Raw genomic sequence first — 22,091 nt, 5'->3', positions numbered from 1 at the left:
AGAGTCTTAGTAGACTAATAATGATAATCATACATTTTATAATATATTAAATATATTTAAGAGTAATGATTTTTACACTTCTATTTATACGTGTACCTTTATTTATTTATTTTATATTAGAGGGAATCGACCTTAGACCTAGTCTAATTCTAACTCTTACCTTACCACCATCATCACTTAGGCTAACTCTAAAGACTTTATTTACACTCCTCTTTTATCGTGCATAATTTATTTGGTATTTAATTTTGTTCACTACTGTTTTGATGAAGAAAAATGTCAAATTTTTTGTTTTATGAATTCATTTTCTTTTTATTTATTCAATTTCAAAAGTATAAAAAAAATAAAATAAGTGTATATATACAAAATTATAGTGTAGATTGTCAAACGGGTCAGACCGGTTTGAGCACGACACAAATAAAGGTAGGGTTGAAGTCTTTGGCCCATTAAATACAACACGAGTACGAAACTGGTCAAGTATAGTACAAGCATGAACACAAAATGAGACTGAACTAAGCATGAATAAAGCACAAGCATAAATGAGTTGTAGGTCACCGATTGTATCATATTTAAGTCTTAGCTTTGTGGATTAACACAAACGCAACACAATTATTAAATTAACTAACACTAGCACGACACGAAGCAAGAAATAATTCCTAATTTAAAATGAAAATTAAAGTGTGAAAATTATTACTCTATTTTAATGAAGTTCCAAAAGAGTAACAAATTTGAAGAGTGAAATTAAGAAACAAATATTTATAGTTAAAGCTAGAGTAATGATCTTTTGTCAAGAAGGGTGAATTAGATATTTTCTTAAAGTGGGGAACCGTGAATGGGTAGATTGAAATAGCACAGTACCGGGTGGTGCCTTGGCAACTGGCATAATTGGAGGGTAAAGTTCTGGAGAGGAACTGCAACAGCAATTAAAAAAGGTACAGTTTCTTACTTTCCTCTTTACCCCTTTTGAAGCTGAGTCATCACAAGACGACAAAAATGACCTGCGGACTCTGGATTTTCATTATGACTGACAAACGGTCACGGCTCTCAACACATCGCCGTTTGAATGATTTAACGGGGTCAATTCATATTTGATGTACTCTTCAAGTCTCTTATTTTAATATTTCTGTAAATTTTTGGAAAAAAAAAACAGACAAGCTGCAAAAACATTATTGGTGCATTTATTAATTATTTATCCTTCTGTATCGTTCTCCGAGAGGGCAATGCATTCATTTGATGTGAGGTGTTTCAGTGTTTGTACGTGCGTAGGATTTAAACTCTCTTACAATCCTAACTATTTTTTAATTTTTAATCTAAGTTATTTATTATAATTTTTTGGGTTTTATAATTAAACCCTAAAAAATATAGAAAAACTCTTAGAATTTACATCTTTTTTTTTTTTTTTTTACATCTCAATCCTCTTAGGATTCACAATGAACTACTTAAATTGAAAATTAAGAATTGGCTATGCAAGGAGATGTTCATCTAGTACTTCAGTGAAAGCTAGCTGCAGATTTAGATGGAAGCAAATGAATGAAACAAAATATAATGGAAAGATAAGTAGGACCATTTCCATTCCAAAAAGATTATGACTTTTCCTTATGCATGCGGCATGCCCTCACTTTTGGGTTTCTCTCATAAATCCTAGGAATGTGACATCTCCTAAATCATTTTTTTTTTGTTATAAAATTTTATGAAACTTTAATTCTCCATACCAACTTAAAAAAAATATTTGAGTAGCTTAGTTGAAAGTGCACTAGAATTGCTCACGATGCACCTAAGTTCGATACCTTCTTCTTCCAACTAAAAAAAAAAATGTTAAATAATAAAGTTAATGTTTTCACTACTCAAATTAAAACACTCACACTTTGAATATTTTAACTTTGATTGAATATATATATATATATTCAAGATTTTAAAAAAAAAATTGAAGAGAATCGAATCTTAGATCTAGCATAATCCTAGTACTTACCCCCACTACTTGAACCAATCCTAAGGGCTTCAAGATTTTTTTTAATAATTTGTGTTTTTGCATTTCTAAGAGTTACCCTAAATATTTTTAGGGTTGAGACATAAGAGGGCAGGTCTCGAGGTATCTTGTGGTACCCAAAAGATTGTCTCAAGTCATCATCGATCATTTCAAGCAAATGGCACAGCCACAGAATGAAGACGCAAAGATAATTATCAAAAACTTCATTGAGGTCTGTAACATTTATATCTCATTACCTTCCCTCGTTATTATTGATACACATATGAAGATATAGCATATATCTAAAATAGTAATGCTTAATTTATTATATTTTTATACCATCATTTTATATCACCTTATATTATATTCATATATTGAATATTAAAAAATAAAAAAATAAAATCTAAAAAAAAAAAAGAAATACTCTATCCAGTAAAATAATAACACATAGAATAAGATACAAATACGAAGAAAAAAATGTGAAACAATTAGCATTATTGATCCAAAAGTTATAGCATGTGTTGTAACCTGAAGATCCATTGTTTGTAATTCTTTTATTTTTTATAGCTGGCCTATCATGTAGAGGTATTTGTTTAAGCTGACTCTGAATTCCTTCTCAGCACTTGAAGGACTTGAAACAAGAAGTGGTACAAGAAATACCATTTCTAACAGAATTGCTGGATGGCCTGAATATATATAGAGGTACACATCTTCAATTTTCATTGAACACTTTGAATAGAAATTTGAGTAGGGGTGGGCACGGTCCAGTACAGTCTAGTGCTCACCCCAAACTGTAAACTGAACTGTGGAGCTAATCCAGTCCAGTCCGGTACCAGAGAACTGAAAATTTTGGCTCAGAACTGGACCAAACTGAACTGGAACAGTTCCAGTTCAGTCCAGTTCACTGTTTGGAACTGGGCCTCACTATTTGGGCCTTAGCCCAATTAAATTTTTGGGCCAAAATAATTTTAAAACATATTTTTTTTAGTTTTTAATAACAAATCACAATATTTTTTTTTAACAACAAATCAAAACATTTTTTTTAACAACAAATCAACCATTTGTTTAAATCACAATTCACAACAAATCACAACAATTCAACATTTAACAATTAACATATAAGAAATCAAGTCATCAACATTCAACCATTACATTTTTTGTACCATTCCACAACCTACAAGATATCAACCACTAACCATTTCACAACCTTAAAGACTCAAAGTGACAAACCATTTCATCACTCATCAAGTGCAAGTGCAAGTAAATTAAAAAATAACCTAATAACTTACTAACCATACACCATTGTCCAAGTGCAAATGCAAGTAAATTAAAAAATAAAAACCAACCAAAGCTAAAGAAGTACAAACCAAATACAAATTACAAACCAACCTAATACAAATTACAAAGTACAAACCAATTAAATACAAATTGAGTTACATAACTAAAAATAACACAAATGAAAATACCCTAGCCAATCATCAACCCCCTGCCACCAGCCAATTGTCTTCAAATAACTCCTGTCAAAAATCAATTGTCTTCAAATAACTCCTATCAACAACCAATTGTCATCAAACACTATAAATAAATAACTAAGCAACTAAGCAACTAAGCAACTAAACAATAGAATTCAACTTAACAAATTGGGGCTCCATCTCTCCTAACAATTTAACAGACAGATTAACAATCAAAATTATCAAACCCAACAAGTAAATCAGTAAATCAATAAACCCAGCATGCAAGTTCCAATTTTCCCAAACAACAAGTAAATTAGTCAATCAAAATTATCAAACCCAAATTCAAGTAAATCAGAAAATCAAACCCTAAATCCCCAAATCAAACCCTAAACCTAACCCAAAATCAAACCCTAATTTAGTAAATTAGACAGAGTGAGATACTGAGATATGAGAGATGAGAGATGAGAGAACTTACAGTCGGGTTGAGAGGCGAGATCAAGAGCCGAGTCGAGAGGCGACGGCGAGAGGAAGATCGCGATGGACTGATCACGAGAGGAAGATCGCGACGGCGATGACGACACACTGAGACGATCGTGGGTTTGAGACACTGAGATGTGAGAGTGAGAGGGGAGAGTGACTGACTGAGACACTGAGACGTGAGAGAGTGACTGCGAGTTGGCGACGGCGACGGCGACGGGAAGAGAGGAAGATGGCGAGGGCGAGAGGCGAGCTGCGAGACTGAGAGTGATAGATGAAGGATGAGAGGCGAGCTGCGAGACTGAGAGGTGAGAGACCCAGAGACTGAGAGGTGAGACCGTGAGAGGCTGAGAGCTGATGAGATTGGAGATCGAAAGAGGGCGGCGCGACGCGAGCTTAGGGTTTGGAATTGAGTGAGTGACTGTCTGAATGAGTGAATGAGTTTTGTTATATTGGAGATTGACTAAATTGACTAGATGAGTGCGTGAGTGGTTGTTTCATTTGGGGGTATTGGGGTAATATTTGATCAATTGACTAAATTAGTCTAATTGAGTAATTGGGGTTTCAAACTTTTAATTGGGTAATTGATTAATTTAGGAGTAATTGGGTTTTGGGTAATTTAGGGTTTCAATTAGGTACTAAATTACTAATTAGTCTTATTGGGGTTTCAATTAGGTAATTGACTAATTTAGGAGTAATTGGGGTTTCAATTAGGGTTGATTGGGGTTTAGTGCCTTTGGGCAATTGGAAATAAAACAAAAGAACAAAAATGGTTTAGGGTTGATTGGGGTTATATACTTATATATGTTATATACTTATTACTTATATATGTATAGAGTAATTAATATAATTTAGGGTATATGATTATAATTGTATTAGGGTATAGGGTTATAGTTGATTATGAGTCTAATTGGGGTTATATAATATATACTTATATAGTTCTATGTGTTATATACTTATTACTTATATATGTATAGAGTAATTAATATAGTTTAGGGTATATGATTATAATTGTATTAGGGTATAGGGTTATTGTTGACTATGAGTCTAATTGGGGTTTCAATTGGGGTTATATACTTATATAGTTATATATGTTTATATACTTATTATTTATATATGTATAGAGTAATTAATATAGTTTAGGGTATATGGTTGTAATTGTATTAGGGTATAGAGTTATAGTTGACTATGAGTCTAATTGGGGTTTCAATTGGGGTTATATACTTATATAGTTATTAGTTATATATGTTATATACTTATTACTTTTAGAGTTTAGGGTATAGGGTTTCGTTTAAACTTTAAACCCTAAACCCTAATACATAATTTCTCCTATTAGAAGTTTATAATTATATACTATACCCTAAAACTATAATAATTCTAGGATATATGATTTAGTGTATAGATTATAGAGTATAAAAAATATACTAATTTTATTATAAAAGGTATAACTAAAATTATATACTAAAACATTACTATATATATAGAATATAGGCCATATAGTTATATAAAATATATTTTAGGGTCTAAAATATAGTTAGGTTAATATTAATTTTATTATCTAAAATGTGTAAAATGTGTGTAAAAATGTATGTAAAAATGTGTGTAAAAATGTTTAAAAAGTTTATAAAAATTGTATAAAAATTAAAAATACATATTAATTAAACGGTCCAGTCCAGTCCAGTCCAGTCCAGTTCTATGAAGTGCAAAACTGGAACCGGAACTGAATTGGACCGGTCCAGTCCAGTTTTGACCCGGTGTTGACCAGTTTTGGTCAAAGCGGTTTTTTACGGTTTTTTTCCCCCCGGTTTGATTCGGTGCATCCGATTTCCGGTTTAAACGCCCACCCCTAAATTTGAGTCTACTTAATTAACTGGCTTTTAAAGAGAAAGACTTGAATTTTCCATGATGCAAGTGATTCGATAACCTTCCAAAATTAGAAAAGGAAATCCCTCGACAAAACACATGCAATTTTATAGCGAGTACTGTACGATATTGAACAGATTGTAAAAGTTGTTTGTCATAGCATATGTTTGATTTTAGACATGTCATATTCCCAATTTATTCTGATTTGGACTTCATTCTAATGATGATGATTGCATGTTGTTTGCAGAATATAGAATCAAATGAGAATACGCCTAATCATGAACCAGTGATCGAATTACCATGGAAATGCAAATATGGAAGGTAAACTCGTGCCTCAGTTGAATCAAAACTGTGAAACAAAAATTGAAATTTGTACATGTTCATATGAGGATATATAAGCTAACTGACAAACTATATGGATAAGTTACTGTGCTTTACTAATCACCAACTGAACTCCATTGGCTGACATTGTCTCTACGAGGGATACTGCCATGTGGCATCTTTCATCAAAGTAATCAAATTCAGAACTTCTACGCCGGGCCATGGGTCAATCACCATCAGAGTGATAATTCATGGACATCATCCAAATTAAGGTGACACAAAAGGAAAACTCATTCATCTGCCTGAGTCAATGGAAGACCTCTTGAGATTAGCAGGTATATATTATCAATTTACCATGTTTAAGGCTTCTACCTCTCAAATTTGAACTAAAGAGAATCTAAAATCAGTCATAGAAGGCCAAGAAGTTCAATGATATGGACAATAATATATATATATATATATATAGAATATAGGAATTTTCTAAGTAATACTAATTGAGTTACCAAACAAAACCTAAATTTCGACCTTGCTAACACTTCAGTCACAAGTTCATGACATATTGGAAATTTTTTTTTTCTGTGTGAATGCAAAGAGAAAATTGGGAAAAAGAGGAAACAAAATCGTCATGACCGATGGCTCATAGGTCGAAGAATTAAATGCCTTAGAGACAACGATCACTTGTTTATCTTCTGAAACAAGCACATCATGTATAACACTAAATTACTCACTAATTGGTTTCAGTCATCGTATAAATATAATCTATAACGTAATTCATTGAAAGGATCAAGATTGAAGAGCTTACAGCAATGCATCTTATAGATTCTAGGCTCTATTATTGAGCATCTGTGAAATGACATATGCAGCTGTTGATGCAAAAATTTGAAAGATGATCCAACAACTTAGAAGGGATGATGTGGATGCTGATTCTGCCCTTTTGGAGGATGAACATGGGTAATTGGTGATGAACTCAAACAAAGATAACCTACATGAACAAGGATCAAAGGAAGTAGCACTGGTATGGTACCAGCATCTGAGCCGAGCCAAACATATGACTTTGTCCTTTATAATATAGAGGTGGACAAGAGCATCTAAGCCGAGCCAAACATATGACTTTGTCCCTTCTAAAATAGCGGTGGACTAGAGCATCTGAGTTGAGCAAAACATATGACTTTGTCCTTTCTAGAATGGCGGTGGACTAGAGCATCTGCGCCGAGCCAAACATATAACTTTGTCCTTTCTAGAATAGATGTGGACAAGAGCATCCGAGCCGAGCCAAATATATGACTTTGTCTTTTCTAGAATGGCGGTGGACTAGAGCATCTGAGCCGAGCCAAAAATATGACTTTGTAAATATCTCAAGTGCTTAATGGATCATCTTGTTTGGTCTGATCAACAGAATGGTGATATGGTTTGAGCCGAGCCGTACAATCAGCACCTTGTCTGGTCCATGCTGAGCCAAGAAATACAATCATTATTTTGTCTGGCCAAGCCAAGCTGAGTCGAGGTGAAGACTTGGAGGTGATGCTCCGGGTTCTAATAGAATGTTTGGTGGTTGAGTTGTGATCGGCTCGGACAGGGTGACATATGCCAAGCAAGGAAGAAGATCCTCTGCCTTGCAGGGAAGCAAGGCAGGGGATCCAGTTCCGCCAAGCAAGGATGATGAAGTCGAGATCGTATATTGCTGAGCTGGAGTGATGAGGTGGCTGGGGTGGTTGACCAGGTCAACCATTGATTGGTCAATGTGCCATGTAGGATCTGTAATGCCACGTGTAAGCACATGGTTGGTTGTTGAATTCATGTGGATTTATCCACAAACAGTGACCTTCTCAACTTGTTCTTTGGATTCCTCTATGCTTATCTTCTTAACAAGAGCAGTGTCCTTGCACTTCTCTATCTCTTCCGTTATTCTAGCAAAGTTTTCATCAATTTTGCTGAAAACAACAAGTTCTTATACAACTTCATATGATGCATTACGAGCGATCAAACAGTTTCTTCGGCATCGAACCTAACATAACCTAGTTCATTCAAATTAAATCTGAAACAACATTTGAAATTGAAAATCACCTGATCATCTTAAGCATGTTCTCCATTGCTCCTTGGACCTGTTGTGAAATCTCTGCACGATTAAATCAAATTTTCTTTCAGACCAAACAATTTTCTCTCGGTGCTCAAAATTGAATCGGAGTTGATTATTTGCAGATGATAAACTAAGAGAGAGAGAGAAAAAAAAAAAAAAAAAGAGATTGTACGCTATGTAAGAGACGAATGAGATGACCGTAGACAAGAGATGAGATCTGAGACTCGGACTCGAGTGGACGATGGAGTTGAGCTTCGGACTGAGATGGTGAAGCCGCCATTCGCAAGTTAAAGATTGAATTTGAGCTTTCGCAAGCAAAAATAGGAGAACTGTTATGTTTGTTTGTTCCACTTGAAACTGAGTGCAAGCGAAATGAAGAGGGAAATTGTTTTCCAAAAATTGAAAAGAAGGGAAAACGAGTAAATTAGTACTAGTCAAGAAGAGTCTGTAGAAATTGTTCGTGTATTTTTCTGAGTCTAAAGCTATTTTTTTTAATTAATTTTCAAAATTTATAAAAATAATAAAATAGAAAAAATCTAAAAATAAAAGTAAAGATGTGACAAGTGGTGCACATCTAGCTCGCTATGTCAACATTTTTGACGAAATTGTTAACGAATCAAAATAAAATAATACACGAATATAAATTACATATTGTAATCTGTGATAAAACAATTTTTAGATGACAATGTGAGAATAAAAAATAATTTTGAATAATAAATCGTGAAATAAGTCTTTTGACAAAAATTTAATATAATATTAGACTTTTCTTTATACATACCGATCATATTACACTTTTTGACCCATGTGCATAGAGTTTGAATAAAATGTATATAATAAAAACGTAAATCAAATCAGCCAAGTCATGATGAAACAACTTTAAGAGAAGAAAAAAATGCATGGACAGGAATCAAATTAAATTCTTAATATGAAAAGTCCAATGTTCATGAATCATGTTAGGTTCAAAACACAGCAAAATGGACTTCTCTAATATACACTTCACCTTATGACATCCGTAATTGAAGCAATTAGATGCTAAAAAAAATTTCTATTATTAATTATTTTGTTGGCTTTATTTTTTATTATTAATTTGATTCTAAACTTGATTCTTAATCTTTGAAATTGAATATTAATCAGAAAATAATAATCCTTGAAATTGAATATCAAATTATCAAATTTTTTTTGTCAAATCAAATTTATCAATTTAGCCCAACACAGTCAAGTAGTCAACACTGTATACGCGTGACGTAACTTCCCATAGCGTTTACCGAGAACGATAAAAACAAAGACCAATTTTAAATTATATATTTTAAGATAGAAAAAATATATATTTATTGTTATGAACAAATAGAAATTATATATTTTTTAATTCCTTTTCAGACTAAAATAAAATAAAATATTTGTTAATTCCTTACATCAGGAATTTTTTGGAACTTGTGGAGGTAGCAAGCACTGCATGATGTAATCATATAAACAAAAAATGTGTAAGACAATATTTTTATTTTTTTAATTTTGTTGTGTTACTAGGAAACTTCCTCGATTTAAGGCTTAATACCTACAATCACGCACAATGTTTTATTTTATAAAAAATTATGATTAAATATCAAATTTCAATAATTTTTTGGTATAGCATGAAGACCATATAATATTTTAATTGAACTACTAAATTTAAATGTAGTTTTTAGATTAGGTCACAAATATATTAGCCCCTTTGATTTGAGTCTTTTTCATTTGACATTTTTATCCTTTGGCCCACATATGATGAGTGTTAGTTAAAATTTATAAGGTTTTGACAAAATTGTCCTTGAGGCTTATATATTATTTTGAAAATTTGCTAATATAATCTCAACTTCACATTTAGTTGTGACTAAACGACAGTCACATCTAAGTTGTGAGACATTCACAATTAAGTTGTGACTAAATTGAATTTTTTTTAGAGAAATTATATTACAATATAGTATAAATAGAGGTCAAAACAATACTTTTACACAAAATAATATATAGTATAGTGGTGTGAGTTGTCTCTTTCAATTTACCAAAACAGTCACAATTAGGTTGTGACTCGATTGATTTTTTTATTTTTGATAATACAATATAGTATAAATTAATGTAATATTTGTGATGTAATATTATTTTTATTTTTTTATTGTAGTGGCATGTAATGTAATATTTGTAAATTCTAATACTTTTTATTTTATTAATTTGTTTAACTTTCCAACTAGTACCTAATCTAAAATGCTATTTAATTTTGGTACCTAAACTAAAAAGTTATTAAAATCAAAGGACCTTTTATTTTAAGCTATTGCTTAATCCTTAATGTTCACCACATGCATACCCAAATTTAAATTTAAACTTTTCCTCAACACATTTTAGGGTATTTCCAAAATACTTTTCATTAAAAAAAGGAGTTTAGAACTTTACTTCTTTTTTTTTTTTTTTTGGTTTCTATTGTTTGTTGGGGTTTGTTTAGAACCAATGGTAAGTTAAAATAATCATTTTCTTTATTTTTCAAAAAAGATAGATTTTTTATTTTACTCTCTACCATCACTTATGGCCTGAGAAAATTATTGTATATGATTGTAACATCACATGACATAATGACGTGGTGTTACCAATTCACTTAGATTATAACACATATACAATTTTAAGGGTATTTCATATATTTTATGGTTTTATAAATTAATTATTATACACATGTTATAATTAAGTGAATTAGTAACACTGCGTCATCATGTCACGTGGTGTTACAATCACACAGAATAATTTCTCCATGACCGGAGCCATGGTATTACAACTTCAACAGCAAGGTTGCCATGATAGTTATGAAGTTTAAGAAAATTAACAAAAGTGAAGATAATATAGTATTTTTATACTAATTTGAAGAGGCAAAACATTGTATTAAAAATTTAAATTTTGTTTGAGATGTGAATAAACATTTTTATTAATTACTAGCTAGCTCTATGAATGAGGCAATGCTTCTCCTTTTGTAACCTGTAAATAGTAACCACCACAATCGAGTGAAATAGACACTTATTACAAATAATTCTTTAATGCATGCAAAAAGTGAAATAGCATTGGAAATGTACAATGTTCTAAATTTAGTACTAAGAATTTAATTTTGATAGAAAATAAAAATTGAATAAAGTCTCATATAAAAAAATTATTTTCCTTCAAAATTTGTATTTGTTGAAATGTATATATATAATTTATATTTAGCATTATCAATTTTTATAAAAATATTACATTTTGATCTATTGTCGAATTTTTAATTAACAATGCTAAGTGAGATATATATATATTAATTTTTTTACAATCAATAGTATGGGTATGGAGAGGAAGGGGCAAGGACAATGGCTCCAATATTCACATCCCAAAAAGTAATGATAAAAAAGGCAATGGCTCCACCAAACATTCAAAGGTGCATGCTTTGGTTTTTAACTTTTTCATAGAGTTATGAATGCAAATTACATAATTTTTTTGTGAATAGGTACTTGCATTTGTTGTGGTCTCAATCCCATACAATTGTCATGTTTTTTAGTAGTAAAGCTAGCTAGCTAGGCTCATTCACACAGTGACACACACTTGTATTACAAAATAAGAATCTAGCTAACTCCATTGATATACACTAAAAAATAAGAATGGCAAAGACAACTAGACAAGTCATTGTCCAAGGTAGTACTTTTGTGCTAGCTTCAAAATATATATTAGAGGAAATTGCAGATTTAGTCCAGTTATTTTATACCTAGTTCAATTTTGGTCCACAATCTTTTTTAAGTTCTGTTTTGATCCACTAATTATTTCACTTGTTCAATAAAGGTCCAGATTTGTTTTCTCAAATTTGGTCTGTCTTTTATCCTATCAAATCTCACTCAAATTCAGCAAATATATACTTATTTTAAAGCTATGCATTTCTTCTTTACAAACATATAAAGATCATTCAAATTGAAGTTCTAAAACTCAAGATAATTGACCCCAAAGTAGGGTATCCGAAACTGCCAATTTTTCAAATTTCACCTAATCTCAATTCTCTTAGATTATAATTCTCCAAATTTGTTTTTATGACTAAGGAATGATGAAATATAACTTATACTTCAATTATAATTGAAAAAAACACAACCCAAAAGATTTAAAGTCACAAATCTGGACCTTTATTGAACAAATGAAACAATTAGTGGACCAAAACAGAACTTAAAAAAGATCGTGGACCAAAATTGAACTAGGTATAAAATAAATAGACCAAATCTGTAATTTTCTCTATATATAAATATATATATATATAAACATTCACATATTGAAGATAGTTACTACATGTGGAATTGTTTGAATTTTAATTAACCTATGATCCTTATTAGATAGTTTGATAATATAAAATGTTTATATTGATAAATTATAAATTTATACCACACATTTAAATAAAGAGCCAACTTTAAAATTTTGAAAACCTAAAGTGAATTATAAAAATAAAGTATTCGACTTCTTACGTACATTATTAAAATTTAATATAATATATAAGGATATAAATGTTCTATAAAATTTGGGGTTCAAAACAATTACTCAGTTTGCCAATCTTCAAAACCGGCCCTGCGAGACAAAATCAATCTGATCAATTGTCTAGGTTCATATATATTATGGTCACATAAACATATCATGGCACCAAGTTCTTTGACAAAATAATATTTTCGTATTAATATAAAATTTATAAACACGTACTGAAATATAATCTAATATATATATATATATATGCAATGCAGTTGGTAAGCAACATAAGTAATATTGTCTACAACTACAGTTTGTACTCATCACCAATCACATGAATATATGATAGGGTCTATCATCTTTTCTCTCATGGTGAACCACATCATAAGCTCATGTGATTAGTGATAAGTACAAGGTTGATACTCAAAGTTGAGTACCCAAGCATTTCTTTATTAAACTACCTCTTTTTAAAGTCTATTGTATATATTTCTCCAAAAAAAAAGTTCCATTGTATACGTAGCAAACATGCATGTAATTCTTTTTTTTTTAATAACCTCTTGAAATGATGCCACATATATATGGTGTTAAATAAAAAAGAAAAATAGCTCTAAACCACATTATTTTTGTCTTTTGTTCTTAATTTGTTTTAAGAGCATCTCCAACAGATTCAGTGAAAGTCTTTGACTGCTCAATTAGCTGTGCCACGTTAGATAAATCATCTCTAACAGTCTCTCCTAATGAGCTCTTCAAAATAGGGACCCAAAGTCAATTTGTCAAATTTGCCGAGTGAACTTCACTCTTTAAATATTATTTTGCTATTAAAATATTAAAGGTGCTGCCTTGGAACAATTAAAAACATTGATAATAAAATGTATAATATACAATAAATTAATAAAATAATGAAGTTCTTAGAGTCCGTTGGAGTGAAAAAATTTTAGGTAGCAAATATTATTCTTCAAATTGTTACATAGGTTAGCAAAGTCCAATTTGAAGAGCCAATTTTGTTTCTTCTCTTAGAGATGCTCTAAGAATATATAGCTCAGAAAAAGAATATATAGCCCTGGAAAAGAATATAGAGCTCTAAACCACTTGAATGGAACGTAACAACAAATTAGTCGATCCAAGACATTTATTGGTCATTTACTACGAGTTAACCAAGTTGTTTTACTAGTTCTTATTATGGAATTTTTTACCTAGTAAAAACATTTAACCACCTTCCCCCCAAAATAAAAAAAGTGTAGTTTATACAAACAAGAAAATGGATATAAATTAAATTTAATATTTAAAGAAAGTCCAATTCGAATCATTCGATTCTAAATGAATTTGGATTTAGATTAAATCAATCCCATCTATTAATAAATTCATTTGAAATTGAATCACGTGATTTACATGAATTTATGTGAATAAGATGAATTAAAAAATAAAAAAAAAATGAACAAGAACAAAAAATTATTTCTCCATTAAAGAGTGATCAATTTTAGAGTATCTCAACAACTAATGCCATGTAAATAAATAATGTCATCTAAATATCTTTTTATGGGTAATATTATTTTCCTTTGATTAATCATATACTTTCAGGGTCAAATATATGCACTTTGAAAAAGTCATATATACAATAAACTGCATTCTACATTTCTACCTTGGACCAACATCAAAGGATCAAAGGCCATTTTGGAAAAAGTAAGACCAAATGTATATAATTGTTACTCTAATGTGACCATATCAGATTATTATACCCCATGTGTTCCCCATTCAACAAACCTGAACCTCATTTTAATAACAAAAAAGAAAGAAGTAAATTTCGCACATGTAATAAACATGGTATAAAAAAATAAAAAAAAATCAAACACCATGTACATAGTAAAGCGATATATAGTATAAAGCAAATCTTTTATAATAATATATATGACATGCTTTTGGTAGACAAATTAATCACTCCTTTAAAGATTTGCAGGTATAATATGATCGACAAGCTAAACTTAATATTTTGTTATTGAGTGAGGGGATATTGGGGTGTGAGAGAAATCATGACTTGAATACTTGATGAGCCCGTTGATACTGAACATTTTTGGAATTTACATAAAAAAAAAGTCATGCCAACTATATATGAATTGCCAACTAATTGTTAGTAAAGTAGTATTTCTCCCTAACATTAATGTTAGGAGAGGTTTTAAATTTAAATCTTTCCACTGTGTTATGAAGGCGGACAAAATCTCCGACCTCTATTTGATCATAAAAGGAAAAATGACAAAACATAGAGTAAAATTAATTATGTAAATAGGTTCAAAAAAAAGGCACCAAAATTGCACAAGAAAATGTCTGAAAATAAATTGGCGGATAATATAATCTTTATCAAACTTTAAAAAAAAAAAACAAATCAAAGAAAAACAATGATATTTCATCTTTTCAAGGTAAAATTTAAAGGAGAAATTATTCTGTATAACCGATATATTGATATGTAGTATAACTAGTGTATTTATTATAATATGAGCGGATGTTATTAATATTATAGCATATTAATATAAACACATTGTCTAATAATACTTTTATACTTTAGATTGGTTATATCACATGACGATATATTATTATATCTTATAATTTTTCAACCGAAAGGGTTCTTAGTTAACAATTTAAAAGATTCGGTGTGGGATCCACATGGCTAAGGTTATTGCGCCACGTGGTGTAGGGGGTCCAGATTTGCCTTCGTGACAGTGCTCAATGGAATCACGCTGAGAGATGAACTAGCAACACAGCCAATGGAAGGACGCCATGTCTTTTAAAGTGAATGGCATCTTTTCTATTAAGTGGACTTTGTGAGGGTGTTCTTATGATGTTAAATTGTTAATGGCGAAAGTGCCCAAAAGGCCAAATGTTGCTAGAATGGAGCGAGCCACAGGCCTTGAAGCTTGATTTTCTGACCCGGCCCAGCCCGGACCTTGCTAAATTCATCGTGAGTCGGCACTCTAGTTGGCGTGGGCCATGTGACCTTTTTGGTAATTTTTGTTCATGATTATCGTAATAATGTTAACACTAAGGGTCAGTTTGGTATTGCTGTGAAGTAAAGTCAGTTGTAAAGTAAAGCAGTTGAGTGTTTAGTAAACTATGTTTTCAAAAGTGCTGAGTGCAAAAAACAGTATTAAAATGTTTGGTAAATGTTAATGTAAAAGTATTGTAACTGTGTATAATTACTAAAATGAACATGATGCTGAAAGTGCCTTTCACTTATTTGTTTGGTAAAACAAAAATGTTTTTTTACTTATTTTTAAATTTGTGGCTACAAATTTTTATTAGCATTAATTTTTTTAAGAACAACATTATTAAATAAGTATGCATATTATTTTTTTAGGTATATTATAATTTTAATCATACAAATAAAGTATTATAATTAATTATCACAATATAAAATATAACTAACAATGAACATATTTTTTAATTTAAAATAAATAAATAAAAATTATAGAAATCAATAAGTGTATTATGGGTAAAATAAAATATTCATTGTTGTTGTGATTCACTGCAGCTTTCAAAAGCACCTAGGCCCTGTTTGGGATTGCGGTGAAGGACCCAAAAGCTGCTGTGGATGACAATTCTCAATTACCTACAGCAGTTTTGGTGTTTGGTAAAAAAATAAAAAATTGTTTTTCCTCATAATTCTCAACTCCCCACAACAAAAACAGAAAGCAGGTTTCTAGATGTTTGTGAAAGCTGCAGTGACTCACAGCAACAATGAGTATTTTATTTTACCCATAATATCCTCATTGATTTCTATGATTTTTATTTGTTTATTTTAAATTAAAAAATATGTCCATTGTTAGTTATATTTTAATTAATTATGATATTTTATTTATAGGATTAAAATTATAATATACCTAAAAAAATAATAGGCATACTTATTTAATAATGTTGTTTTTAGAAAAATTAATGCTAATAAAAATTTGTAGTAAAAAATTTCAAAAATTTCAAAAACAAAAAAAAAACATATTATTTTTACCAAACAAATAAGTGAAATGCATTTTTAGAATCATGTCCATTTTAGTAATTATACACAGTCACAACATTTTTATATTAACATTTACCAAATACTTTGATACTGTTTTTTGCATTCACAACACTTTTGAAAACATAATTTACCAAACACTCAACTGCTTTACTTTACAGCTGACTTTACTTCACAGCTGTTTTACTTTACAGCTGTTTTTTCTCACAGCAATACCAAACTAGCTCCTAGAATTGTGGGGGAAAGCAATTTTTTATTTTTTTACCAAACACCAAAACTGCTGTAGGTGATTGAGAATTGTCATCCACAGCAGTTTTTGAGTTCTCCACCGCAATCTCAAACGGGGTCTAAATCTTAAACGAACTACAAATGAAATGAGGTGGAAGCATATAAAAGGAAAAATTACAGTTTAATCTTTTTAATATTTTGTATTTAGAAAAAAATTTTATGACTTTTTTTTCTTTTAAATAAAGTTCTTATTTTTTCTGAATAAAGTTTTTTAACCATTGTTTTGTCAAAAAAATATATTACTATTTTTTTATTTTTTGAGGGTATAAGGTACATGTTAACCTCATACTTTTCTAGGGTATAAAATGAGGTTTGTCAAGACTGCATGTTAGGTTTTAACTCTGAGATTTTGGGCGGACAAGCTTGACGAAAAAGTAAAAATGCACTGCCGAACACTCGAAAATAGCCGCAGACTGCTCGGTGCTTGGTATATATGAAAAAAATAAAAAATAATGGACCAATATTATGTAATATGGAATTATTATAATATTATTGGACTTTAGTTAGAATTTTAAAAGTCAAATACTTTAGTCAATAAATTATAAAATTAAAGAATCTAAATGTAAGTCTCCCTTCATAACAAAAATTATACTAGTACCCGAACTTAACTAGCCTATTAATTTAGTCCAAATAGTCTCACCCCTTCACTTACTCTAGGTTTGGGAATGAAAGTTAGGGTAATGATCCTTTTTTTTTTTTTTTTTTGGATACAATGGGGCCCCAAACCTGAAAATGAAACAACTCAATGATAATCCTGCTAATATTGCTTTAGGGGCTAGAAGCGAGGCTTTATGGCTCCTAGCCCATAAAGCCCATTTCTTTTGCAACTACTAATATTGCTTACTTGGGACACGAATTAGATTTGGGCTTTGTAGGCTAGAGGACCCCCGGACTGCATTTGTTTTAGGCTTTTAGCCAAATGATAGTAGCGTGTTAAATATGTCATATATTTTCACTTATTAATTTTTGTTAAACTCCAAATGATGAGGATTATTCGGTGATTGGACAAGGAATTAATATTTGTGTGCAGACAATTAAACATGGAGTGGGATGCAGTTGTGTCTATAATTTTGACCATAGACACTATACACTGTTGTGGGATATGAAGACTGTTGTGACTACAAGGGAGACTAGGATTAAAAGAACTCCGGGTCAAGACAATCTTTCAAGTAATAATATTTACAGCCTTGTTGTTTCTCACTCTCGATTTCATTGATCGCAAGCTCACTATGATTGGATTAAGGAGGCAAAAACAAAAACATTCCAAAGAAGAAGGGGAGGCTTTAGGACTCCATTTTTGCGATTTAGAAATAATTGATGGAAAATTATATGCTGCAAGTGCAACAAAGGAGGCAACTAAGTTTCTAATGGTGTTTGACATCCAATTCAATGCCAATGGCCCTCCTAGCTATACGACTCAAAAATCTAATGGTGATTAATGATTTCCTTATGTTTTGGGAAAGCATGCTTGGCTCGTGACTCTAAAAGCTTTTTCTATTTCGAAAGGAACAATATTTGGGTCACCGTTTGGGAAAATCTCAAGGTCATCCCACTTTTTCAAATTTTAATTTCGGCAATATCAACGTATGATCGGAATCGTTCACTTTTTAGATCACCTATTATAGATATTCTCTATAAAAAATTAACTAAATCGAAAATTATTTGGTTATATAATTATTGTCGATTAAATAAAAAAAATTAATGATTTAGTAAAAAATCACTTTTCAATTGAAAATTATTTATTTATTTTATTTAATTAATAACAGTTATATAATCAAATAATTTTTAATTAATTTAATTTTTTACAAAAATAATATTTAATACGTTATTTAAAAAGTATATATTAATATTGCCAAAATTATTTTAGTCGCGCGGGGAGTGGGGGGGATGGGGGTGGAGTGAGGTACCCCGAGGCCCAAGGTGACCAAGTATTGAAATGCCAAAATTGCTGGCTTGGCAGACAATTGGCAGGATGGTTAAGAGTCGCAGGTCGATATTGACCCAAAGAAAAGAAAAATCAATACTTTGTCCCTTTTATTGAAATTATGGATATGCCCCCACTGAATTCTAAGCAAAAGACACACATAATCGATTTGTGTTTGTGAACTCTCATTTTTGTCCTTAGGTTTGTTTTTTTTTTTTTTTGCCATAAAAAAAAAAAAAGGACAATGAGTTCATTTCGGTCATTTCAAAACCACATACGGCTCAAGGAGTTAAAAAACAAGAGGGCTACTATTTGCACACCCCTAAATTTCTTTTTGCACACCTTTTTTGAAAAAAAAAAAAAAAATTCAAGAGAAAAGACCATTTGGCCCTTCCCTCACCCACACCCACACACCCCCATCCCCATCTCCCCCCCGTACACACCCCCTTGCTCTATTTTTTTTCCCTCGCACCAGCAGCACCACCACATTCCTCGCACCAGCAGCACCACCACCTTCCTCGCACCAGCACCACCGCGCGCCACCACCTTCCTCGCAGCACCACCACCGCACGCAGCACCACCCAAAACAACCACCATAACCAGCCCGGCAGCCCCTCCTCGACTCCTCCCTTTCTCCTCTCTCTCTCTCTCTATCTTTCCTTCCCTCTCTCCTCTCACCCAAGCAGACAGCCAAACAAATAAAAAAAAAAAAAATTGCAGCGGGGCGGACCAGTGTCGAACCCGGTGGTTTCGTTCGACAGGTACCCGCCAAATAAAATAGGATTGTTCGGTGGGTATCTACCGAACGAAACCATCGGATTCGGTACTGGTCCATCGAACCTGATCCAATTTTTTTTTTTAAGTTTTCTTCTCCGGTGCACGACGGTGAGCTTGTTGGAGGAAGGGAGGTGGTCGGGGTAAGGGGAAGAAAAAGAAGAGAGGGTAGGGTGGTGGTAGGCTGCTCGGGGATGGGTGTGTGCCGGAGAGAGGAGAGGTGGGGAGGGGGTGTGTAGGGGGGGGGAGATAGGGATGAGGTGTGTGATTTTTGGGTGTGTGTGTGTTTTTTTTTTCTGTTTAAGAATGGTGTGCAAAAAGAAAAATGGATGAGGTACAAGGTCTTTTCTTTTGAGTTTTTTTTTTTTTTTTTTTTTTTAAAAAGGGTGTGCAAAAGGGTGTGCAAATAGCAGCCCTAAAAAACAATCACCTTTTCTGCTCTTCAATCTTCATGCAAAGCTCATTTCTCACTCTCACCATCTCACACTCTCTGATCAGAGTCTCCGAAGAGAGAGGGGGAGAGTGAAAGTGACGATCAGTTTTTGTAGTTTTTCACAGTGAGTGAAGCGGTAGGCCAATTTTTGTTTTTGTGTCACTGGAAAAAAACTGACATTTTGCTTTGAAAAGCTTTGCTGAGCGGAGCTCTCTCTCCGTTGAAAAACCCATTTTTTCTTTGTTTCGTTTTGCTGGGCTTAAGAGGGTTTTGGGCTCAAACCCACAGTGTCAGAGTACGGAGGAAGTGAAAATTTGTGGTGAGTTTTACTCTGACTTGCTTGCATTTTGTTGTACGGTGTTTGGTTGGTGAGAAAAAGGGACGGAAAAATTGGGTCTTTTGGTTTGCTGGGAAATTTAAGGGGGAGAAAATGCGAGAGAACGTTCAGTCTCCCTTCCTCTCTCACTCTCTCTGTAGCTGTGACGCTGAACACATTTGCTTTTTTTTTTTGTCAAAAAACATACACACATTTGCTTTGCGGTTTGTTTTTTTGGGTTCCATTTAGACATTTTTGCTTTCAAGTAGCTGTTGAAATACTAATTAACAAACGCAAAGACTTTGGGTAATTTTGCTTTTCCTCTTTCTGCATGTTTCATTTGTTTGGTAGCTGAGAAAGTGGAGGAATATTTGGACCTTGTTTTTGTTTGCCATTTTCTCAGAAACCAAGCATACTTCATTATGCTAACTTTGTTTGTCCATTTTATGCTAGCTTTTTGTGTAATTTGTAGTATATATTATCCTTAGAAGTAATTGTTATTGGGGTTTTTTTCATTCTGATCCCAATCAGGAATTTGAGCATTGAAAACGGCAGAATACCATTTCTTCTCGAGAAAGCACGTACCAAACCACAAGGCAAGTGACCTTTGTGAAAGGCAGATCTGTGCTGTTCAAGAAGACTCATAAGCTCTGTGATGCCCAGATCGGCCTTGTCATCTTCTCAGCAATTAATGCATCCTTTGTTTGTTCTTGCCAAAAGAAAAGAAATTTTTTGATCTATTAGTTATCTCTTTTTTTTTTACTAAAATTCTAAACTAATGTTTGGTGTTTGTAGATGGAAGCATGAGATTGCTGATCATATCAACTTTGATAATGCTCTCTGCTTTTCTCGTTGAAGGCACGACTAATTATTCAAAGCAAGGGGATCCAGTGACACTATCATTCACGGTATTCTGGCCTAATAGATAGTGTGCGAGATCGTCAAAATCACAAAAATGTGTCAAGGCCTCGAGTAGAGGGTGGAAGAACAAAGAGGGCCAGTTACACAAAAAGCAAAAACAACCCGGTTCAGCCCCTTCTAGAACGTGATTGGCATAAGAAGGTAATATCTTCCAAATTGACATGTCAAATGGTAAATGAGTATGATAAGTTGAAAAGTAAGAGTATGTATAAACTTTAAATGATTTTTGGCGGCTGGATGCTAGTTTGAAGGAGGATTTATTGAAGTTCTGGCCATCTTTCGACGCAACAAGAGAGACAACAACATTATGGGAAAACTGAATGGTTTACTCATGGAGTCGTTGAACCATTTGTTTTCCCATAATGCTTTTGCCTCTCTTGTTGCGTCGAAAGATGACCAGAACTTCAATAAATCCTCCTTCAAGCTAGCATCCAGCTGCCAAAAATCCTTTAAAGTTAATACATACTCTTGCTTTTCAAATTCCAATGTATATTGAGTTATCATACTCATTTACTATTTGACATGTGAGTTTGAAAGATGTTACTTTCTCATATCAGTCATATTTTAGAGGGGGCCGGGCCAGACCATTTTTGCTTTTTGTGTAATCGGCCCATTTTGTTCTTCCACCCTTTACTTAAGGCTATATATCGTGGATGGTACAACGTTGAGATACTGATTTGGCACATTTTTGTGATTTAGACGTTCTCGTACACTGTCCATTGGGCCATAATACCGCCAATGATAGTGCCACCGGATCCCTTGCTTGGAATAATTAGCTGGGCCATCAACGAGAAAAGCATAGAACATAAT

At 32.3% G+C, this 22,091-nt stretch overlaps 1 protein-coding gene and 1 long non-coding RNA gene across 2 annotated transcripts; both read right to left on the bottom strand.

Moving 5' to 3' along the window:
* Positions 1-3,094: 3,094 nt before the first annotated feature.
* On the bottom strand, positions 3,095-4,331 carry LOC147279026 (uncharacterized). Its single transcript, XR_015123566.1, has 2 exons — positions 3,893-4,331; positions 3,095-3,480 (listed from the first exon to the last, which is right to left on the bottom strand). It is a non-coding gene; the product is annotated as an uncharacterized LOC147279026 (long non-coding RNA).
* Positions 4,332-6,900: 2,569 nt separating this feature from the next.
* Positions 6,901-8,435, bottom strand: LOC147279025 (uncharacterized). Its single transcript, XM_086250305.1, has 4 exons — positions 8,354-8,435; positions 8,143-8,194; positions 7,891-8,009; positions 6,901-6,941 (listed from the first exon to the last, which is right to left on the bottom strand). Exons 1-4 carry the CDS (start codon positions 8,433-8,435, stop codon positions 6,901-6,903), a joined length of 294 nt encoding a protein of 97 aa, XP_086106431.1.
* Between the last annotated feature and the right edge of the window lie 13,656 nt (positions 8,436-22,091).

The sequence above is a fragment of the Dryas octopetala genome, chromosome 7 (genome assembly GCF_963921425.1).
Source record: "Dryas octopetala chromosome 7, drDryOcto1.1, whole genome shotgun sequence".
NCBI classification, from domain to species: domain Eukaryota; kingdom Viridiplantae; phylum Streptophyta; class Magnoliopsida; order Rosales; family Rosaceae; genus Dryas; species Dryas octopetala.
The sequence above is the reverse complement of the archived record's forward strand: the minus strand, read 5'-3'. Positions and strand labels throughout refer to the sequence as shown.